The sequence below is a fragment of the Uloborus diversus genome, unplaced genomic scaffold (genome assembly GCF_026930045.1).
Source record: "Uloborus diversus isolate 005 unplaced genomic scaffold, Udiv.v.3.1 scaffold_12, whole genome shotgun sequence".
NCBI lineage: Eukaryota > Metazoa > Arthropoda > Arachnida > Araneae > Uloboridae > Uloborus > Uloborus diversus.
In genome coordinates this window covers 5,931,256-5,952,773 of record NW_026557876.1, presented here as the reverse complement: position 1 = coordinate 5,952,773, position 21,518 = coordinate 5,931,256, and the positions used below count along the sequence as shown (strand labels likewise).

The following is a 21,518-nucleotide window of genomic DNA, read 5'->3' as shown; positions in this document are numbered from 1 at the left end:
ATACTGGAAATTTTGAAAAATTCTTTAAACGTGGAGAATGCAGGGAATTTATATATTTTTTTAAAATTGAAGTGGCAAAAATCAATGCTCAAATATATAAACTACCAAATAAGAATTTAAAAATATATATATAAAAAAAAAATCATAAATTAAGAAAATGGAAATTAGTAATCAGTATTTATTCTGCTTACTTTTTCATTTTTTATCTTATGAAGTTCAAATGATGAATGGTAAAGAGTTTTTTAAAACAAAAAGTAAGAAATTCAATCACCATGCTATAATTTCAATTTTATAAACACTTCATTTATTATTTTTATTAATTCATTTGTTTTATGAAACTATCAGAATATTTATGTTCTTTTTCAAATATCTGTGTTCGCTCGTTTATAATGCTGCATATTCATACAGGGAAAAGGCGAGGAATTTTATTTCACTGAATGAAATGGCAACCACGATAAAAGATATTTGCAAAATTGTTTATTAAATCTTGGTGTTTAGGAGAAGGGGTGAGAAAGATTTCAAACATTCACTGCTTAATTTGCTGGACAAAGGCAAATTGTTGGCAATAATTAGCATGAAGAGTGTCACAAAACTTTGAATTCTTAGTTTATTTTCTTTGTTCTCAACAGCTTTCTCTCATTCTGAAGCTCGCAAGATTGAGCATTAGTCAAACCGAAACTATGCACTTGTATCATTTTTGTAATTTCTACTCTATCATTGGTTTTTTCATTTGTGTTTCTTTACAAGAAAAACTGATTAGGTTATTGCTTTTAATGAATTTTGTAGATCAGTTCAATAAGTTTTAAATCCGGGATTCAAAACTGTCCTTGAACTCATTTTCAATGAGAAAGCGTTTCATTGAGTGTTCTTCCCCTTACAGTGCAAGGTTTTTTAAGAGCCTATCTAAAATGGCGAAAGCTCAACTGTCGAGGCCGAGCGGAAAATGCCGGATTCCAGGTACCTGAATTTTCCAGATAGTTTAGAAAAATTAAATTCTACAATAAGATACTGGGTTATTTAGCAGTAAAGTGTCATTTAAAAAGAAAAGACAAAGCCTGGATTTTAAGAAATAGATCCTAAATGAGCCCACCCCCTCACCCACCCTTTATATTAAAAAAAAAATTCCAGTTTTTTTTTTTTTTTTTACTTTGGAGTGTAAGTAAACTATTTGTTTACTTATAAGTAAACTATTTGTTTTGCTCTTAAATTTCCTTTGGAATATGATTTGAATTTCAGGAAGTGCATACATTATAGAAAAATGCTGCATTTTACTGTCTTGAAACTATCGTTAGTTTTTGGAAATCTGTGCAGCTATATCACTTTACTGTAAACTGAACAAAGCTGATGATTCAGCTTCTTGTCCCAACATACAGTTACATTCCTTCTGCAGTAATAGTTGTAAAAGAACTTTGAGGGCAACTAGTTAAAAAATTACTAGTTCTATTGAAAGTGAATAAAAAGAGACTGTCTTTGAAAATTCAAATTTGATCACAATTATTTTTAAACATTTGCTATAAAATGTAAATAGTGATAGTTAAAATTTCACTAATTCAAGCTCATTTTTTAATATGAAAGATGGTAACTGATGGATATAGAATTTCTATGTTTTTATTATGTTGCTTTAAAAAGAGATATTTAACTTGAGTTAGCTCATTTTGTCTACCAAGCTTAGGATGGCCCTGTTTAGCACACTTATCTCACATGTAATTGTTAAAGATGGAAAGCTTAGGAACCCCTGGTATATTGATTTGAAGTTATGAGCTATTTATTATTTCAGTATCGAATGTTAGATTGATGCCAAGCTTTCTAAAAGCAAAAACAAAGCCTGGATTTAAAGAAATAGATTATAAAGGAGTCCCCACCCCTTATATTTAAAAACTAGTTTTTTTTTTTACTTGGAGTATTTCTATTTGTTTTGCTGTTAAATTCCCTTAGGAATATAATTTAAATTTAATGAAGAGTAAGTAGAAGAAAAAGCTCCATACATACTAGAATAAATGCTGCATTTTACTGTCTTGAAACTATTGTTAGTTTTTAGAAATCTATGCAGCTATATCACTTTACTGTAAACTGAACAAAGCTGATGATTCAGCTTCTTGTCCCAACATGCAGTTACATTCCTTCTAAATAATTATAACTTTTTAAAAACGCCTTACTTTAATAGCAACTATGTAAAAAATTACTAGTTACATTGAAAGCTAATAAAAAAAAGCTGTGTCTGAAAATTCAAATTTGATCACTATTTTCAAATGTTTGCTACAAAATGTAAATTCAGTAGAGTTTGGAAAATCCGAGTCTCAAAAGTCTGAGATTTGGCTTAATTTGAGGTGCTTTTTTTGATATTTTAACGATATACTTTTTGTAGACAAAAAATGTTTTAATGTGATATTTTGCTATGTAGAACTTTCCTAACAACCGACAATAAGGTAATAAAAAGGTATTGAAAGATTTGTGGCATCAAATATTCATTTTCTGTTAGAGATGGAGAACGTAGGTTGATACAAAAAAATAACATGAAATTAAAACATTGTTTTGCTTCAAAAAACAAACAAACAGCTCTTTAGGAATGTCCGATTGTAATTAAAAAGGGAAGTACAAAATATATTCGAGGATGATCAGAGGGCATTTTTTTCAAGAAAAAAAAACTGATCAAAACTCGTTTAGTGTCAATTAAAACATACATTAATGTTGATATATGAGTGATAAATTTTTTGAGGAGACAATATTTCCTCCTCATAGCATAAAGAAATAAACAGCGCGTGTCCTTATGTAGTCTAAGTAATTTTTCCGATAATACGAGTTTTCAGTAATCCAAGGTAGAGTGAGCTCCAATTACCTCCGATTATCGACTCTACTGTAATAGTGACTTTTAAAGTTTGTCACCAAGTTCATTTTTTAATATGAAAGGTGGTAACTGATGGAGAGATGATAGAATTTCTGTTTTTCCTATTTTATTTTAAAAAAGATATTTAACTTGAGTTATCGCATTTTGTCTACTAAGCTTAGTATAGCTCTGTTTAGTGGTCTTATCTTGCATGTGAAAGATGTTGGGATGCTTGGGAACCCCTGGTATATTGATTTTGCTGGAAAATAATTGTTGCAGAGTCGGCAATCATGTGAAACACAAACTGAAAATCTACTTGAATAATCAGAAATACTTCTCAGAATATTCAGTAAGTTAGCGCCCCATAGCCAGGGCTAAGGCAGAAATACCTGAAATACACCGCCAGCTCAGTCAGTTCCAGCCGAGGACTGCAGTTTCATGTTGATTAGCACTCATCAGCCCGGCATAGAAGTGACTGATCTGGAGATTGAAAATCTCTTAAGAAAGCCATGAGTGCCAAACAAACTGGTAGCTAATACAGAATTAGCACTGACCAGGCGAGTAACCGAAGCAATGGTTCGGTTCAACTCGGATATTGAAGTCAAGGCAGGTATATTCAGTAAGTTATCGCCCCATAGCCAGGGCTAAGGCAGAAATACCTGAAATACACCGCCAGCTCAGTCAATTTCAGCCAAGGACTGCAGTTTCGTGTTGATTAGCACTCATCAGCCTGGCATAGAAGTGACTGATCTGGAGATTGAAAACCTCTTAAGAAAGCCAAGAGTGCCAAACAAACTGGTAGCTAATACAGAATTAGCACTGACCAGGCGAGTGACCGAAGCAATGGTTCGGTTCAACTCGGATATTGCAGGCAAGGCAGGTATATTCAGTAAGTTATCGCCCCATAGCCAGGGCTAAGACAGAAATACATGAAATAATACATCTCCAGCTCGGTCAGTTCTAGCCGAGGACTGCAGTTTCGTGCAGTTAAAACCTCTTAAGGAGAGAGATCCTTAAGAGGTTTCCCACCACCAGCTCAGTCACTCCTATGCCGGGCTGATGAGTGCTAATAAGCACGAAACTGCAGTCCTCGACCGGAATTGACTTAGCTGGCGGTGTTAACTTTAAACATATTTAACTTGTTGCAGGTACGGGACATTTGATTCAATGTCCTAGATTCTTACTTCATTATTTTACTGAATTTAAAGTCGATAGACAACACTAAACTTCAACAAAACTATTTATTAAAAACAAATTAAAAGCATGGTTAGTTTACATACGCGTGAAGAAATGAAAAAACCAGTCCTGACTACCACAACACTGGCAGTTTTTTACATTAGATAACACTGTTGCCACACCAAAAGTAAAGGCGTTAGAAAAATAGAACAAGGTTAATTTGCATAAACATTAAATAAACCAATATTAGTAATTAAACATGAACACAAAACATTGAGAATATTCTGAAATTCAAATTCTCTATTTTCAGTTCCAACAGGCGGTGTATTTCATGTACTTCTCAGATTAACTGTGGTAAATATTTATTCAACTAAAATCATAAAACACTATTGCGCCTTACATAAACTTAAAAACATTCCATCTCGGCATTTCCTTACAAGTTGCCCTTACGTGCACCTACCCACAAGTAGCTCCAAAAGAAAAGATCGAAAGGGGAGAATAATCACTTCATCGAAGTTTTAAACCTGGATCGCTACTGCAACTGCTCAGTTACATGCAAATCAAAAATGACTTTCTTCTTTGGTTTAGAAGTGAATAAAGCAGTTAGCATTTTAACATAGATACCAAACCAAAATTAGTTTAGAAAATATTTACATGGGAGGACAGGAAGCACATGACCAGGAATGTTACCTTATTTCCGATAGATTTGAAGTTATGAACTGTTTATTATTTCAGTACCCACGATCCTATGGCATGTTTCTTTGTTTTTTGAAAACTTGCCTGTTTCCACCTGGGTAGTGGTAGAGATCCTCTTACTTAAGTACATTAGAGTCTCGAAAATTAGAGGCAATTAGAGTTCGAGCCGCCTTGGATTACTGAAAACTCGAAATATCTGAAAAATTCCTTAGACCGCAATAGGACGTGCGCCTTTTACTTCCTTACATGGAAAAAAGGAAGCACTGTCTCTCAAAAAAATTTATCACTCAAATTTATGTTTGAGTTAACCCTAAACCAATTTTGATTTTTTTTTCCCTTGATATTTGAACATATTTGTCTCTTAACTTGCAGACAACCAAAAAAATGGATGAGTTTTCTCGTGACAATTGTGTCTGTATGTGTGTATGTGCCTCACACAACACAAAAAGTTTCGTCATGTAAGATTAGAATTTTGTACATACGATTCATGCGGCATCAAGTTGACCACTTCCCTTTTTTATTACAATCCGATATTCCAAAAGAGCTGTTTAGTCGTTCTTTGGAGCAAAACAGCATTTTTATTTCAAAGTTTTTTTTTTTTTGTATCCAATCTGCTATTTTTATGGCATCTCCAGATCAATCTCTAACAGTCATAGTTACTAAATACTTCATGCCACTTGGTGTTAATGACATCAGCCATTCAATACTTTTTTAATACTTTATTCTATGTAAATAAAGTTCTGCATAGCAAACTATTTCGATTTTCAGATTTTAATTTTTTCTTCATAAAAAGTATACCTTAAAATATCAACAAAGGCACCTCAAACTAAGCTGAACTTTGGACTTTTGAGATTCTACTGTGTACGATAGCTGCGATAGCGGACTGTATTTTTATGCGGAAAGGTGCTGGTAGATGCGGGGTTGTTCATATTTATGCGATGTGATGAAATAATGAGTAAAATAAGACAACTGACCACACATCATCCTTGTTCCACCATTTATTGCGATCTAGAACAAAAACAGAAAGAAAAATGCATGCCCAAATAGAACTCGTCTGCAGATAAAAATCGTCTGCGTTATTATTCAATTCAGAGCAAGGCTAAACTTAAGCAGCGGAACTTCCCTAACGCTAAACACACAACATACTGTAAACTGCCTTTTCTAACAGATTCCTGTTTGCTTTCAGAAACCTGATGGTATGATGTTTCCTGACAGAGCAACATTATTCTTATGTGCCATTGAAGACAGACAGTACAAAGATGAAAAGATAAATTGTAAGTTTTGTCAGCTTTATGCATTGATAACTTCAGACAGGAATGTCTGTTAAGAAATGTTTAAAAAACTTATTTCTTGTAAACTATACATGTAAAAACTTGCACTAATGCATGCTATCCCTTTCTGTGAAAAATCAAGTCTCACATTTGAAAAAATGACTGCTATGATGTGCTTTCTTCAAGATTAATTTGATGTGCAATTTGTAAAAATGAAATGGTCCAGAATTTTTCAATTGTGAAGTTTTCTAGTAATGATTATTTAGCATTGTACATGATTTGATTTTTGTGTTAGTAGCGAATTAAAAGGTTTCCATTGCTTGCATACATGAAATTGGCATGAATTTTTTTTTTTTTTTATTTTTTTTTTTTTTTTAAGAATGCTTTCAATATGCAGTTTTTATATATTTTTTTCTTTTTGTAAAAATTTATCTGTAAACTACAATTTATCAGTCATGTGTTTACAGGAATATGCCCCCCCCCCCCCCCTGCATTGCTAAAACCTTTAAAATGTAAAACCTGTGGTCCTGAATGAGCAAAATGAAAAAGGAATTTTGAAAATAAATTATGGCTATTTCAAGTAGGCCTCAATAGAGGCTTAGATTTAAAGTGACGACGGAATTATTTGTTATTCTTGAAAAAGATCTAGTATTCTTCGGTTTATGCTTGCCGTTTTGAAACTACTGCAACTTAGACTTAATATTTTTACATGATGCTTTGTTATGGATTATTTCTTTTTCTTAAAAGGGTGGGACAGTGTCTACGGATTCAACATGAGCTGCATCCGTAAAGTCGCCATCTCTGAGCCTCTTGTGGATGTCGTGGATCCCAAACAGGTGGTGACTAATGTCTGTTTACTAAAGGTAAGTCAGCAGCAAATTGAACTAGCATTGATAACTTTTAAACTTGATTAGATTTTCAAGTCTAAAAGTGATTATCAAAAATCAGGAGATTTTTCAAGACTTTTTTTTTTTTTTGGTGTATTTTAGACAATCCTTTGCCTTGATTCATTGTAGTTAAATTATATGGTATTTTCCAAGTTTTAATATAACTATCCCAGTTCCACCATACATTAATTTCTGCGTTATTGACTATCAAGAATCGGGATCTTAATTTATTTACGTTTTTAATTCAATGAGGCACTTGACCCCCCCAGGATCCAAATATCGTACTTTTTAAGAAATGTTGAAATTTTCGGTATATTTTTATTTATTTTATTGGGTATTTAGGTTTTTGAATTTACTGCATTACTTCCTCCAACAATTGTAGTGGTTGAGTAAACTTTTAGAATGTAAAATTGGCAGGGTTCATATACTTTTTGAAAAAGCTCTGGAAAAACTACTTTAATTGGCTTTTTCCATTTAAGGGATTTTTAAAATGTATTTTAGCTAACTCTTTATTCTCCCCTATTACTCCTTAAAAAACATTTTCTTATAGTTTATGCTATATCTGTCTCATGGCAAAAAAAAGTTTTGAAAATCAAGGAGTTTTAATGTTTGGAAAAATCAATGATCAAAAACCTTTTTTTAAAAATATTAAATGATCATCGAGATTATATATTCTCTGCCGTGAAAATGAACCTAACTTAATGAATAGTAGTGACACCAATGCATTTTAAAAGCTAGTATGCAATTGTGTATCCCCACCCCCTGCATTTCAAATCTTGTTCCTTGTTCTTTTCACCTCAAAATAAACAGTATTTGTGCTCTGAATAGAAATGTTTTCTTTTTGTATTAATATTTGCTATAATTTGTTTACGGAAATGTATTTCAATTGTGATAGTTATTTGTTTCCCCCTTTGAAGTAATATTTTCTTTTAGTTTTTATGTAAATCATATATATTCAGTTTTTAAGAATTGAAACACAGTTAATTTTCACTAATACAGTGGACTCCCTCAATCTGAACACTCTCTAATGTGAACATACCAATATTCTGAACACATTTGGATGGTCCTGGCGAAACTTATACTAAACATAGGCTCACCTATATGTACTCGGAACACCCCAGTACTAGAGGTGTGACATCGATGGCAAAACATAGTTGTTAGAAATTAAAATATCGATGGTATTGATACATCGAACCAAAAAACATCGATGTTTCCAAACATTGATGTTTTAAAACATCGATCTTTTTATCAATGTATAACATACATTTTTGAATCTACTACACTAATTTAAGCAGTACAAAAGAATACGTACCCGATGAATATATCGAAAATACTGAACCTCAAATGATGAATATAACTTAATAAGAATAATTTCACAACAGCTTGGTATTATAGTAGGGCGAAAATTGATAAGAAGACAAGCATCGATTAGTACAAACTACTTATAGTAATAAGGAAGTACTTTCAATCTGAATGTAACTAAAAGTAAATTTACATCAAAAAAGAATCTAAGAAAAAATGTATCATAGCACTTACCGTCAGTTGAATGATGAGAAAAAGTTGTGCTAATTATTTTAAAAATACAAAATTATTCCAACAATTATTTTTAAGAGCAAGAAATATGTGTTGTACTGTTAGTTAATTAAGCACAAATTGTAAGTAGTAGAGGGATGACTTGTTGGGGGAAATCGATAAGTAACCCCGAATATTGGTGTTGACAGTTTGGAGAAAAAGAAGTTTGTTTACTTTGTCCCCCCCGAAGCGCAATTCTCTTTTTGCAGACTATCCTGCCAGTCAGAGAAACATCTCTTTCCGATCAAACAGAAGTTGCCATCACTATCAAATACTTTAAAGCAACTATTACCAGCTCTGAATTTTTAAAGTTATAATTTTCATTGTAGTAACGTATAGGATTTTCGTTTAGTTTAAGAACTGGAGCCTTAAAATAGACTGCAAGTTCTGCCACCAGACTACCAGCAACAGGTTCTTCCAATAGCTTTGACACCTGTTCCTCACTCTCTAGTTAATCTTCTATCTTGTAGTGATCTTCCCAAAAATTATTCTCTACTAAGAAAAATAGAACTTATAAAATGGTTGCAAAAAAAATTATTTTTTTTTTTTGGCAACTCCATTAGTAAACTTAGTTACCTAGCGAGAAAATTGGAGCAAATTTTATAATAATTTCCAATTAAAATGCAAAAACATCAACATCAAAAAAACGTTGAAACCAAAACATCGATGGTCCATAAACATCAAAAGTAAAACAAGGATGTTTAAACACAAACATCGATGTTTCCAAAACTTCGACATCGATGTCGCACCCCTAACCCAGTATTATGAATGCTACTTTTAACCCTATTCAATTATTACCTTTATATAATTTGAACGTGTTCATATTCGGTGCTCGGGAATTTCGGTGGATCAAATTTGGAAAGCTTGAAATGCATTCAAGATTTCATCACAATGATTGAATGGCATTAAAGAGAAAATGGAGAGAAGAGAAAAAAAATTTTTCCTAGATATTACTGCATCGCATGAAATCATTCAGCTGAGCAATATGGGCCTGAAGTTTCTGCCACTGAACTATATATCATGAATCAATTAGTGTATCAAGTTGTATTTAAAACCTTCAAAGTGTGATTACCTTCAAGCAAAATGAGGCTGAGAATCACCAGGAAATGTTTTCACTTGGATGATAGCACGTACTTTGCATGAAAATACCAAATGTAAAACACAGATTAAAAGTAACTTTTTTTTTCAAGGTATTGCACCAATAGGTGTATTGCAACATTTTATTATCTTTAGCAAGAAAGCTAAAATTGGGGAAAAGTCTTTAGCAAAATGCTAAAATTCAACCTTGACATCTTTGAAGAAATAAATGCACAATAGGTAATATTTTTTAAAATATTTAAAATGAAGAAAAACTCAAAATTTTCTTAGTATTGAGGGAACAAAAATTTTTTTAACAACCCTTAAAAATTGGGGTGAGGGGGACATAATGCTCATTAAGACAAAATATTCTTGAACTTAATAGCAATTTATACATGTTAGCTAAGATTTATAAGTACGACTAAGTTCAATATCTCCATGTTTGCTTCCTCTCTCGGATTGTGCATCTCCCCCCCCCCCTCCTTTTTCTTATTATATTGGAGCAAAAAAGTGAAAATGACTTGTTCTATTTCCGCAATTTGCATAGTATTTTCGCATTTTGCGAAAAATGCAACTGTAGCGGAAACCTTGGAAGAGTTAATGTCCTACTGAGTTGAATTAGACATTGCACTAGCCACCAATCCAAAACTCAGCACCTCGATCTCGGTTACTGGTATAGCTCACTGGGCAAAGTATTGAACATAGTCCTCTAACGCAATAGAATACACATACATGCATTATCAAGTCTCCCTCTGTAATGAATACACCCATAATCTGAGCACTTTTGTTTGATCCCATGAGTGTTCAGAATAGAGTCCAGTGTATTTATTTCTTTTGTATGGATTTGGAAAAGAAGCCCTAGTAATTTCAACTCTAATGTGCATCCATCTTGTACTACCTGCCTTTGGTTTGGTATGCTGTGTTATTTACGGTAAATTAGAACTATATACTGAGCAATGCACAAAGTTTATTCTATACAGTTGGATCCCGCTACAATGCGATCCGACTTGCGCGAAATGGCTATAACGCGAGTTTTTCATGACTAATGAATTTTTTATTGCTGATGCAGATTGCTGGCTTGCAGCATGAAATTTTTTGTAAAGAAACCGCGGAGCATTAGAATGAGCTTCGTTGACCCTAAATATTGGTTTCGTGAATAGACTTTCATTAATTTAGTATCACTGAAAGCAAAAGTTCACACACTGTATTAGTCTAAACAACGCTTTGCTTTTGTTTATACAAATAACTGCTTTGATTCTAAACAGTGTTTTCCCCCTTCTACATATGAACGTTGATAAAACAGAATGGCTCCCAAACAAGCACTTTAATCTTAATAGTGAAGCTCACATAGTAGTGTCTGAGCAAAATACAAACATGAAAATGGAAGCGAGGCCAGAAATAGGGGTGTTTCCACACTGCATAAACTATCATCTTCATAATTTTAAAAATTATAATTAAAATTACGATATCTACTATTTAGTGCTATTATAATGCAGTAATGTACTTAATGTAAGTACCCTACTGTTTAAGTACATGTATCTTATTGATCATAGATTTTGTGCTTTATAGCAGTAATCATGTTAAATATTAACGATGTTTCTAAAATACAGTAAAAAAAAAACTCAGTTCTTTAGAAAAGATGCGGTAATATATAGTTAAAAAATGGTTTGAAACGATTTGAGGGGTGTTAACACATGTCTGAAATAATTGGGTATGCTTATAAAAATTTTCTAAACATACGTTGTTCCACAACGCGAAATTCCGACTTACGCGAGGGGTCTTGGAACACATCCCTCGCGTAAGTCGGGATCCGACTGTAGTTGAAATTATAAACTTGATTCTTGAAGTATACTTTTGTGCTAAATTGTTAATAATCAAAATCAATGGTAGAAGCTCAGCAAATTCCACTTGGGGTTACAAATAGCTCACTATGTGCTGCTCAAGATTTAGTTGAAATAAAAAGTTGACTTCATTTTGGACAAATTTACATAGTTTTTGTTTTGGTTTATGCATTATATTTTCACAAAAAGAAAGTTTTGTAATTAATTATTGTCATGTAAGAATAATCAAATGAGTACAAAAGGAATAGTTTAAATAGTATTATTCCCCACATATCCTTGTTGTTGCTATTGGGACAAATGTTCTTCAAAATCAAATAGCCAGCTGGAGCATACAATAGTTGCACCAGCTTGGTTGGCACAAGGCAACAACAATCAATAGTTACTATTTTGCCTTTGTTGTAAATTGTCTTATTATGGTTTTCAGGAAGTAGATTTGTACACTGTTAAAGTAACGGATCTGAAGTTCTCGAGTCCATTCCACTTGCAAGTAAAACGAGATGATTACATACAAGCTTTTGTGACGTTTTTCAACGTCGAATTCACAAAGTGCCACAAGCGAACCGGATTCTCTACTGGTGAGTACCAACCTCCAGCAACATCCAAGTTTGGGTTAAGAAAGACTCCCCCCCCCCCCCTAAAAATTAATCTTAATTTTTACAAAAGATGGATATGGTCAGGGAAAAGCAAGAATTTATGGGGAAAAGTTTTTCAAAGGCGTTTATTTCAACTTGGGGGAAATTTCTAGCACAAAACTATGGACTCTGAAATTCTTAATACAGTCGACACTTATTATAGTGACCACACATCATAAAGCCCATTCCATTATAACGACCAGTAGTAAAAGCCCCAACTCGAACCAACTCTATGTTAATTTGCTTTCTGTACAGCGACGGTTCTGTATTGCTTAATCCGATACAGCGATCGAATTCAGCAGACACTATTTCCCCCAATTATTTTTTTCTTAATTAAAAATTGAGAGAAGAAGAAATAGAGGCGGTATTGTAAAAACTATTCATTGGAAGCTGAAAACCACCTATTTATCTTTCTCTCAATTTTTAATTTAAATTTTATTCGCTTCTTTAGAATTATCCTAAGTATAAATATATTAAGATTAACTGCAATTTTTTAGAGTTTTAATCAAAAAATTATATATTTATTTTATTTCATACATTTTAGCAGGAGCTAAACACATAGAAAATCTTTAGAATTAAAAAAAAAAAAAAACTTTTTTTTTTTTTTAAATATTTGATTTTCAACTCTACCTTTTAAAGCGACCATTTATTATAAAGACCGTTTTCTGTGGGTCGGAGATGGTCGTTATATCAAGGGTCGACTGTGCTTTTATTCCAATGTTTTTTGCTTAAATATACCGTAAAATCCCGAAAGTAACCCCCCCCCCCTATTTTCAAAACAAAACTTGTTGATTTCAGAAGGGGGGGGGGTTATAATCGAGATTTTTCTGAAAAATTAGCCAAAATAATTGTTTTTAGTAGTATTAATTTTAGAGTACAGAAAAGAAATAATAAGTAAAAAAAGAGTTAATATTAATGAAGAGAGAGAAATTAATTAATAAAAACATGTCATAATTTTCTCGTAGTAATAAATTGCATGAGGGCGCCATTTGTTTTCGAAAGAAATATAATTTATAGCTTGAAAATTCATTATGTACTGAATGTAATAAGGTTACAGTAAAAAAAACAAAATCTTAATGTTCTTGTTTCAGAATAGAAGCAAAAATCGCAATCACGGCCGCAAAATCGTTATGATCATAATTTCGAAAACTGAGCTTTACAAAGTTCGTGGACGCAAACACAGACAAGTCTCTTACTTGATTTAGTAAAATTTACATTTCTTGTGATCCTAAACTCGTTCAATTACATTATTTCTCCTTTTAAAAGGTTAAGTTTTGCTCTACTTTTTGAGCAACACTTTTCCAAAATGGCGTCTCGTTTTCAAAATGGCGCCGTGTTGAAGATCGTTCAGTTTCACAAGTCAGAACAAAAATGCTCCTTCCAAAAGGAAAAAAAATGCATTACAATCGTATAAATTTCTTTTGTAATACAAATGAACAAAAAAAAAAAAAAAAAGGCGCCCTTGCATCAAAAGGAGTCTAGACATTTTGGGAGGAATAAACCATGGAGACCATTTTTTTTTTTTTTAAATCATTGTGTTTTCCTTCTTTTTTTTTTTTTTTTTTTAGAAAAGCAAAACTGCACATGGAGGGGGAAACTAAACCTTTGTTAATGCTTTCCAAGTAAAGCAGAAAATGTTATCCTTCTTTTATTGGAGGGAGTGGCAAATGAAGATGATCAGAAAATTTTCAGGCGAAGGGAGGGGAGGGGGGTATAATCAGGAATTTAATGAGATTTTACTTTCTACAAAAAAGGGGGGGTTATAATCGATAGGGGGGTTACTTTCGGAATTTTACGGTACATACAGTCGAACATAGATATATCGAAGTAGCAAATCGCCGGAAAAAATTCAATATATACAAAATTTGATGTATAGAAACAATCTTATTTTATCAAAAAAATCTCCTTAAGCATTACAATTAAAGCTAACTTTCATGTATGGAACCCAATGTCTAATTTATACGAGCATTGGATTAAATGAAAGTTAATAATTAAAAAAATAACAGAAATTACATTTTTGATAGAATAAGCAAAAAAAAAAACATGAACCCAGAAAATACTTTCATTTTCCCAACAGTTATTTTTTAATAAATTATTTAAAATGTCCGATTTTTCAAACTAGGCGTGGGCTTTATGATGTCACAAATGATGCTCTTTGGCACATGTGTATGCCGTAATTCCACTTTATGATAATCAAGAAGCAAATTAAATATTATGTTTTGCAAATGGCGACAGGGAATTGCATTTCATCATTTATGATGTCATCGGCAAAAGTGTAAACAATGAAAGCACACCGATTAAAGTAATTTTTTTAAAGTATTAAACTTAGTCAAATTATTTTAAAAATAGTCAGATACTATGTTTTTAAGCATGCTCTTTCAGAAAAAAATATTTCTAAAATTTTTGAAATGACCTCATTGATTTTTTTTTTTAATTATATTTTTTTGTGTGTGCTATATGCTATATATAAAAATATATATTTCTTCTTGATTAAACAGCTCCTGAAGCACCATACACTCACTGGAAACAAACTGTCTTTTATTTTGATGATTATCTTACCGTGAGGAAAGGAGAAGAAGTTTATGGTAATTTTAGCATGTGCCCTAATGAAAAGAATAAAGTAAGTTTTCAACCTTGGAATTGTTTTCAGAAATTTCATTTATTTTGTTTTTGCTTATGGGTGAATATCAGGAAAAATGCTAATTTGATGGTGGAAAATTTCGATTTTTAAAGGTACTCAGAAATCAAAGTTAATAGGGTAGTTAAACTACATATCTGTAGTAGGTTTTTTTTTTTTAATTAAGAGCATTGCCAAAGTGAACATTTAACCCAATTTTACGGAGGGTGGGGTTCATGGTTGCCACACTTCCGTCCAAGGGACGGAATTCCGTCTTTTCAAAAATTTCGGCCATCGGATTTTTTTTCCATGTTCAAAATGATTTTTATAGATGAAACAAATCTTTACTTTTGAATCTCTCTCTCTCAAAAAAGGTATTATTCTTCTGAGGACAAAAAACTGGTCCATCTGCTAAAGTTAAAAAGATAAGCTGTTTTTTTTTTCCAAAAAATAATTAAATAAGTCACTCAGTCTGTTGATTTCAACCATTCTTATCTTAATCTGGGAAATTTTATTAAAGTTTTTATCACAATGCATCTTATAGCCAAGAATCTCATACCTGAATTTTTTTTAATTACTATTTTTTTGTGTGAAATATGAACTATTTATGTAACATGAACTATAAAATCTGAAACTTTTTTTCTGCATTAGGAAACAGTAAGTTTTTTTATTGCATCTTATTATTAAGTTCTTTTTCTGCTTTTACCTCCTAAAAATCTTGGACAATGTTTTTTTTTATTTAGGTTTTAATTTTTACTTAATCTTACAATTTGGTTTTACTATATAGTTACAGCATCAAAAATTAGCATTATATATGTCTAAAACATGAAACAAACTAAGTGCTAACATTTTGGTGTCGCGAAATGGAGCCACGCGCTTTTCAGTCCTGGCCAATTTTTAGAGTGGCACCCATGGTGGGGTTGTACAGGGTGTTTCAAAATGAATAGCGGGGTTTAACATGTTATAATATTTATTACACCAAACTTAACAGCCACAAGTGATGTATCAAATGAAAGAAACTCAAACAGTTTTGTTTGTTGGCATCAGTGCGCATGCGCGCGGAATGTTTCTGTTGCAATCCGCCTTCTTATCTGGATACTTTACAGCTATGGCTCTTCCCTCAACTGACACAAGATGAACCAGAAAACTTCATCTTTCAGCAAGATGGTGCGCCTCCTCACTGGCATAACGAGGTACGCGATTGGCTTAACCTAACTGTACCGACCGCTGGATTGGCCGTAATGACAGGGCTTGTTTCCCATGGCCTCTACGGTCACCCGACCTAACGCCGTGTGATTTCTATCTTTGGGGGTTTATTAAGGACCGTGTGTATGTGCCTCCACTGCCAGCCGACCTTCCCGAATTAAGGAACAGGATTGAAACAGCTGTTGCAGCAATGACTAATGAGACACTCATCAAAGTTTGGGAAGAACTCGCGTATCGTCTTGACGTGTGCTGAATGGTGCTCGCATTGAACACTTGTAGGCTAATATGTAAAACTGTTTGAGTTTCTCTTTCATTTGATATATCACTTGTGGCGGTAAGTTTGGTGTAATAAATATTATAACATGTTAAAACCCCGCTATTCATTTTGAAACACCCTGTATTTGACTATAACAGATCTCATGCAAATGTTACAAATTTTTATACTTAATGGGCATGATACATCAGCTGTATAATTTATACTAGTAGTATATTCAGGGTGTTTGCACACATGGAAAGTCATGGATTTCGACTGTGATACATAACTGTGAGTTATTTTCGTCTTTGAAATATTTCCAGAAATTTTAAATTTATAAATGTATGTCCTTGGTAGCAAAATAATTAAATTGAAACGCTAATTATTTCGTATGTATCATTAGTCATTGTTGCATAAATTGATTTTTAGTTATGATAGTTACGGAGCTAATGTTATGCTTAGAATTCCCTTTAATTTGAATTTTTAGAAATATATGTCCAAAGCATAGATCAGATGTTTGAAATTTAAGTTTTTATAAAACATATATTCAGATATTCTTGTGAAAATTTAATGTTTTTTCTGGAAAAATTGCATGTTGTGAATTGTGGAAAGTCAGGAGCAGAAGTCAGGGGAAGTCATGGATTTCAAAACTTGAAATGTAGCAGATACCCTGTATATTATGAATGTATAGTAAATATCTGTACTGTTTGCGGAAATTTTAATTTATAATGATAGCTATAGAATTATACTTGCATAACATCTCACATTGAAAATTTCAATTTAAAAATAGTTTTAGAAACTGAAATTATTAATAATAGATTGAGGAAAAAAATAACATATAATTCAGCTGGGACTTAAATTAGGACTTTTCCTGATATTAACCCTTATACAGTTCTTTATAGGCCGTTCAAGAGACTAGTGAAATGATGTAATTTATTCAAATATAACAGTTTTAACATTCTTATAAAGTTTTTTTACTTTTTATTTTATTTTATTAAGTTTTTTATTGCAACTTGGAAAAAGTAATTTCTAATACAGTAGAAGACCGTTATATCGCACACCTTGGGACCAGAGCTTTTGCGTTATACAGGTTTTTGCGTTATACAGATCATTTCACAAATTTTGAAATTAATATTCAGAATATATCTATATATTAGCACTTCAGAATGAGTTTTATCTGCAATATTATTAAAGCACCAATATTACAATTAGTTATTCACAAATAAATATGTTCCACAATCAAAACCCTGCACTTCTGCTAGCTTCATGGTTCGCATAACAGCTGCATTTTCAAGAGCCCCATCAGATATTTTCTTTTTACTGTGAATGCTAATTTTCATTTAAAAGCTTTGAATTAAGATGAAAAGATGAAAAACATTCAAAATTTATTTGCCTAAAATTTTTATTTTTGCAAAACAAAACAGAGGGTTTTTTTAAACTTCAAAACCTATTGTTTACTTCTGAAAAGTAGTGCGGTTTATAGAGAATTGTGTTATACAGGTCGGCGTTATAACGGTCTTCTACTGTACCGTGAAATCCCGTTACAACTTTAAGGGACTGCGAAGACTGTAGCCTGGTTTCTATGTTAAATCTGTCCTTGCGGCTTTTTCGACTAGCACTTGGGGGATCACTTTGATGTCGAATAAAAATAATTTAGCCAAATTTTCAGCTCTTTATCTCAAACAACCTTCGAGTTTTTCAAAATAATCTTTTTTTTTATTTTCATATTTTTTTTTCATAGCAAAATTCAAAACTAATGAATGTGTTTTTTCTTCTCTTATTCTTAGGAATAAAATACATGAAAAATTATTCTAGTCATATTTTTTACACAGAAATAAAATTTAATTTTTTTTTTTTTTTTTTTCAATGCTTTCATGAAGAGTATCACTCACCAAATTTTGTTAGAAAATGTCTTTTGTACTCCTCTTCTTTAGGAATTTTTTGAAATAGGTGGAACAATATAAAAAAAAATTTTTAAAAAAAATTTATCATAATTTTCATTTAATCTAATTTAAATATTTTTTATTGCCAAAAAATTAATTTGAACTAAGTCAGTAAAAAATCATCTGCTAGGTAAAAAAGAAAATTTAAAAAAAAAATTCAAAAGGGAGAGGGGACGAAGACAAAATTTACAAATGATGGTATTTTTTCCTCCTTCAGATATTGACAAATTGCATTTAACATGGCATAATGTTGCTTCTTTTGTTTTCCAGAGAGACTTGGATTTTAGTTTGGACATTGACTTCAGGGGTGAGCTTTGTGAACTAAATGAAAAGTTTATCTACAGAATGCGCTGAGAGAAAGACAGACTCTTGTGCCATCTCGTCACAAAGAAATTCCTTTTTAGCAGCCTGTGTAAACCTTGAACATTTATTTTATCCTTAATTTTAGAAATTTAAAATCATGTCTGATGGACTATTTATTTTTTCGTGAGACGATTTTTCGGTCTCGACAATTCAAAATGGTGTTTTCGCATTTGGTCAGCATTGAGTGGAAATATACTATGGCTTATCACGAATATTTTAAATTGAAAACAATTTTTTTTTTTTAAATCTTAGCATTTAATTTCATACATCTGTGCTTCATATACCAACAGAATCATTCTTAAAAACATATAGGCTTTGAATGTTGGTAGTTACATTAATTACTTGGTTGTCATTTCATTTCAACAATCTTCTTAAATGCCTAAATTTTATTATTGGTTTAATAAACTTCTATACTTGCCAACTGTACTGTTTTTATTCATTTTTGGAAGCTTTCCTTATTGCATGTTCAACAAAGCATGTGGCTTGCTGAAAATAGCAGCAGATTTCAATCTTTTTGCATCTTGAAAATATTTTAATTATTTTGAAAGTTTGAGGTTATTTTAACATGTGCTACCCTATACCTACCTATTTTATGTTTTATTTTAATAATATATTGATTTTTTCCCGAATTTTTGTAGCACCTTTTTATTTTTTGGTAGAGACTAAGGAATATACGAATTTCAGACTTCATTCCTAATTAATTGATTTTTTCCTTTGTAGTATTATGTATTTTTCTTGCTGCGATCAATTAGCTTACATCTAAGAAAAATCACTACTTCACTTTAAGTTTAGTATTCATGTTATTTAAAAGCATAATTTAATAATTTTGATATGAAATGTGTCGCTGGTGAGAGAATCACCTATAAACAGTAAAACCTGTAAAGTTGACCACTTGTCTAAGTTGACCGCTTTTGTCAGGAACGGAATTAGTCCTATCTTATAAAATGAAGAAAAACCTCTGTAACTTGACCACCCCTCTATCTTGACCACTAATATACACCAGCTTTGGTTTGTAGTATTGTAAAAAGCCCTTTGTAAGTTGACCACTAGGCAAAAGCATTAGATTGTACTAAAGGTTTCATCAGTTATGCCTCAAATAAATAACCAGACATTTTAGAAAATCCTATGAATATTTATGTTTCCATCGAAAAACATTGGGCTGATGTTATGTCCCACAAAATGCGCCAAACTTCAATAAGGAGTTATTTTGTTGAAAAGTAGATTACCACGGTTACAAATGTTCACGAAAAAATCAAATGAAGAATTTGAGTAACTTTTGACTTATGAATTTTTAGGAATTGTTAATATCAAGTAAGTTGTTTTTCATTAGTAATGAGGCTTTTTTTTTTGATCAATTCACAGAAATTTTAAATTTGTATGATACTTTACGAGTCATTCAGGTAAATAATCTCTAAAAATATTTAAACAATATTTTTTCTTATTGTTTTAAAGTAATGTTAAACAATGAAAGTGAGTTTTAAAGTATTCCAATTAGTTAAAAATGAATGCATGGGACAAGAAATGACAAAAAAAAGTTTTCATTACTACCCTCTATAAGTTGACCACCTGTCTAAGTTGACCACCAAAGTGCTGCACCGCAAGTGGTCAACATACACAGGATTTACTGTACTTCTAGTGGAATCTCCTTTTTTTTTTTTCTTCTTCTTCTTCAAAGGTTGGCAAGTATAAACTTCTGTAGTGGCATATAAATATTGTGTGATGGCATAAATAAAACAACCAGATACCGATATATTACAATATTGTCCGATGTTCTTTAAATATCACTATATACAGTATTCTACCGAGATATTGTCTTGCTGGACTAATATTTCTTTTGTATTTTTGCTTTCATGCTCGCTCAACCTTTTTGCAAGGAATAAATGTAGCAAATTTAAGAATCATTTTCCAAAAAATACTGTCAAAAGAATGAATATTGTTTTGTTTTACTGAATTGTGTGTATTAAATAAATTGATAGTGAATAATGAAGCTACTGAAATGCCCCCTTTTTTTTAAGTTCAGATGCTTGTGCTTTGCTGTAGTAGCTTCAATAGTTGGGGGACTGAACAAAAGTTATATACAAGGTAATTGCGACTGTTCTGTTCGTTCATTTTTTTCTACATTTTGATGTTCAAGCTATAGATTCACTTATTCAATAAATATCCAACATGAAATTGCTGTTAGCAATGTATTTCTTTAATGAATTTCCATAAGTTTAATATGTGTTTTGAACATCAGTGACATGAACTTTACAAAATACATTCAGTGACAAAATTTTTAACTTCATGTAAGATTTTCATATTTGAAATTTTATTTCATAACTTAACTAATCTCATCAGTGACCAATCTATTTATTTTTGTTGTAGTGTAAAATTTTATTTAAAAAAAAAGTCATCAATCAGTAATGTGTAAACTTATACAAGTTTGAATCAATAAATATTCATTCCATAATTGGTTTTGTGAGTTATATTTTGATCTTCTTGCTTACTGCTTTTTGTGGGAAAATCTTTTTTGTGTGTATGGTTATTGTTGCTCCTGACAGTTGTGCCCAAGCCATGACAACTGGTGCTGATGTTCTCGCCCCTGTACCCTGCTCCTGTTCACTATACTCGATACCTCTTTTATATTACATTAGAAAGATATTTTAATTTGCAAAACATATTGTAAAATATTTTGCATTTCAATACAAAAATAGTAACCCCTCGTTATATTGCGCTTTTCGGGGGGCAAAGGAAAAGAGCGCAATGTACGGTGGTCATTAAAAATAGTTACAAATCCAGTACACAAGTAAATTAGCATTGCAGGGTTTGTACTTACAGGGTTTTGCTTTAAGCTGAAGATAATTTGTTTTTACAATTATGTATTGCACTCGAAAAATGTGGTTACGTTGATGAGTATTTACCTCTTCTTAATTTAACATTTTTTTTTGTGCATTATCAATTTTTCATTAGTCAAATATGTCAATAGCAACATTATAGATTTTTTTTCCCCACATAAGAGTTTGTTAAAAAAATAAGCGATTAAAAAAAGTTATTTTTTATTTCATTCTCTTTTCCTCATCCACATTAAGATATTTTTACAAACTTTATATTTTTAGTGCAAAAATTATTGAACAAAAAATAAAATCGTTTGACGCGATGCTGTAAAACAGGTTAATGAAAT

General features: G+C 31.7%; 1 protein-coding gene across 1 annotated transcript in view; it reads left to right on the top strand.

Annotated features, from left to right (window-relative positions):
• LOC129232478 (protein arginine N-methyltransferase 1-like) overlaps nucleotides 1-20,807 on the top strand; it is a 51,691-nt gene extending 30,884 nt beyond the window's left edge. The window contains exons 7-11 of the mRNA XM_054866624.1: nucleotides 5,883-5,970; nucleotides 6,715-6,830; nucleotides 11,769-11,919; nucleotides 14,475-14,596; nucleotides 18,266-20,807. Coding sequence (XP_054722599.1) covers nucleotides 5,883-5,970; nucleotides 6,715-6,830; nucleotides 11,769-11,919; nucleotides 14,475-14,596; nucleotides 18,266-18,349 — 561 coding nt within the window. The 3' untranslated portion in view covers nucleotides 18,350-20,807. The remainder of the gene's footprint in view (nucleotides 1-5,882; nucleotides 5,971-6,714; nucleotides 6,831-11,768; nucleotides 11,920-14,474; nucleotides 14,597-18,265) is intronic.
• The last annotated feature ends 711 nt before the right edge of the window (nucleotides 20,808-21,518 follow it).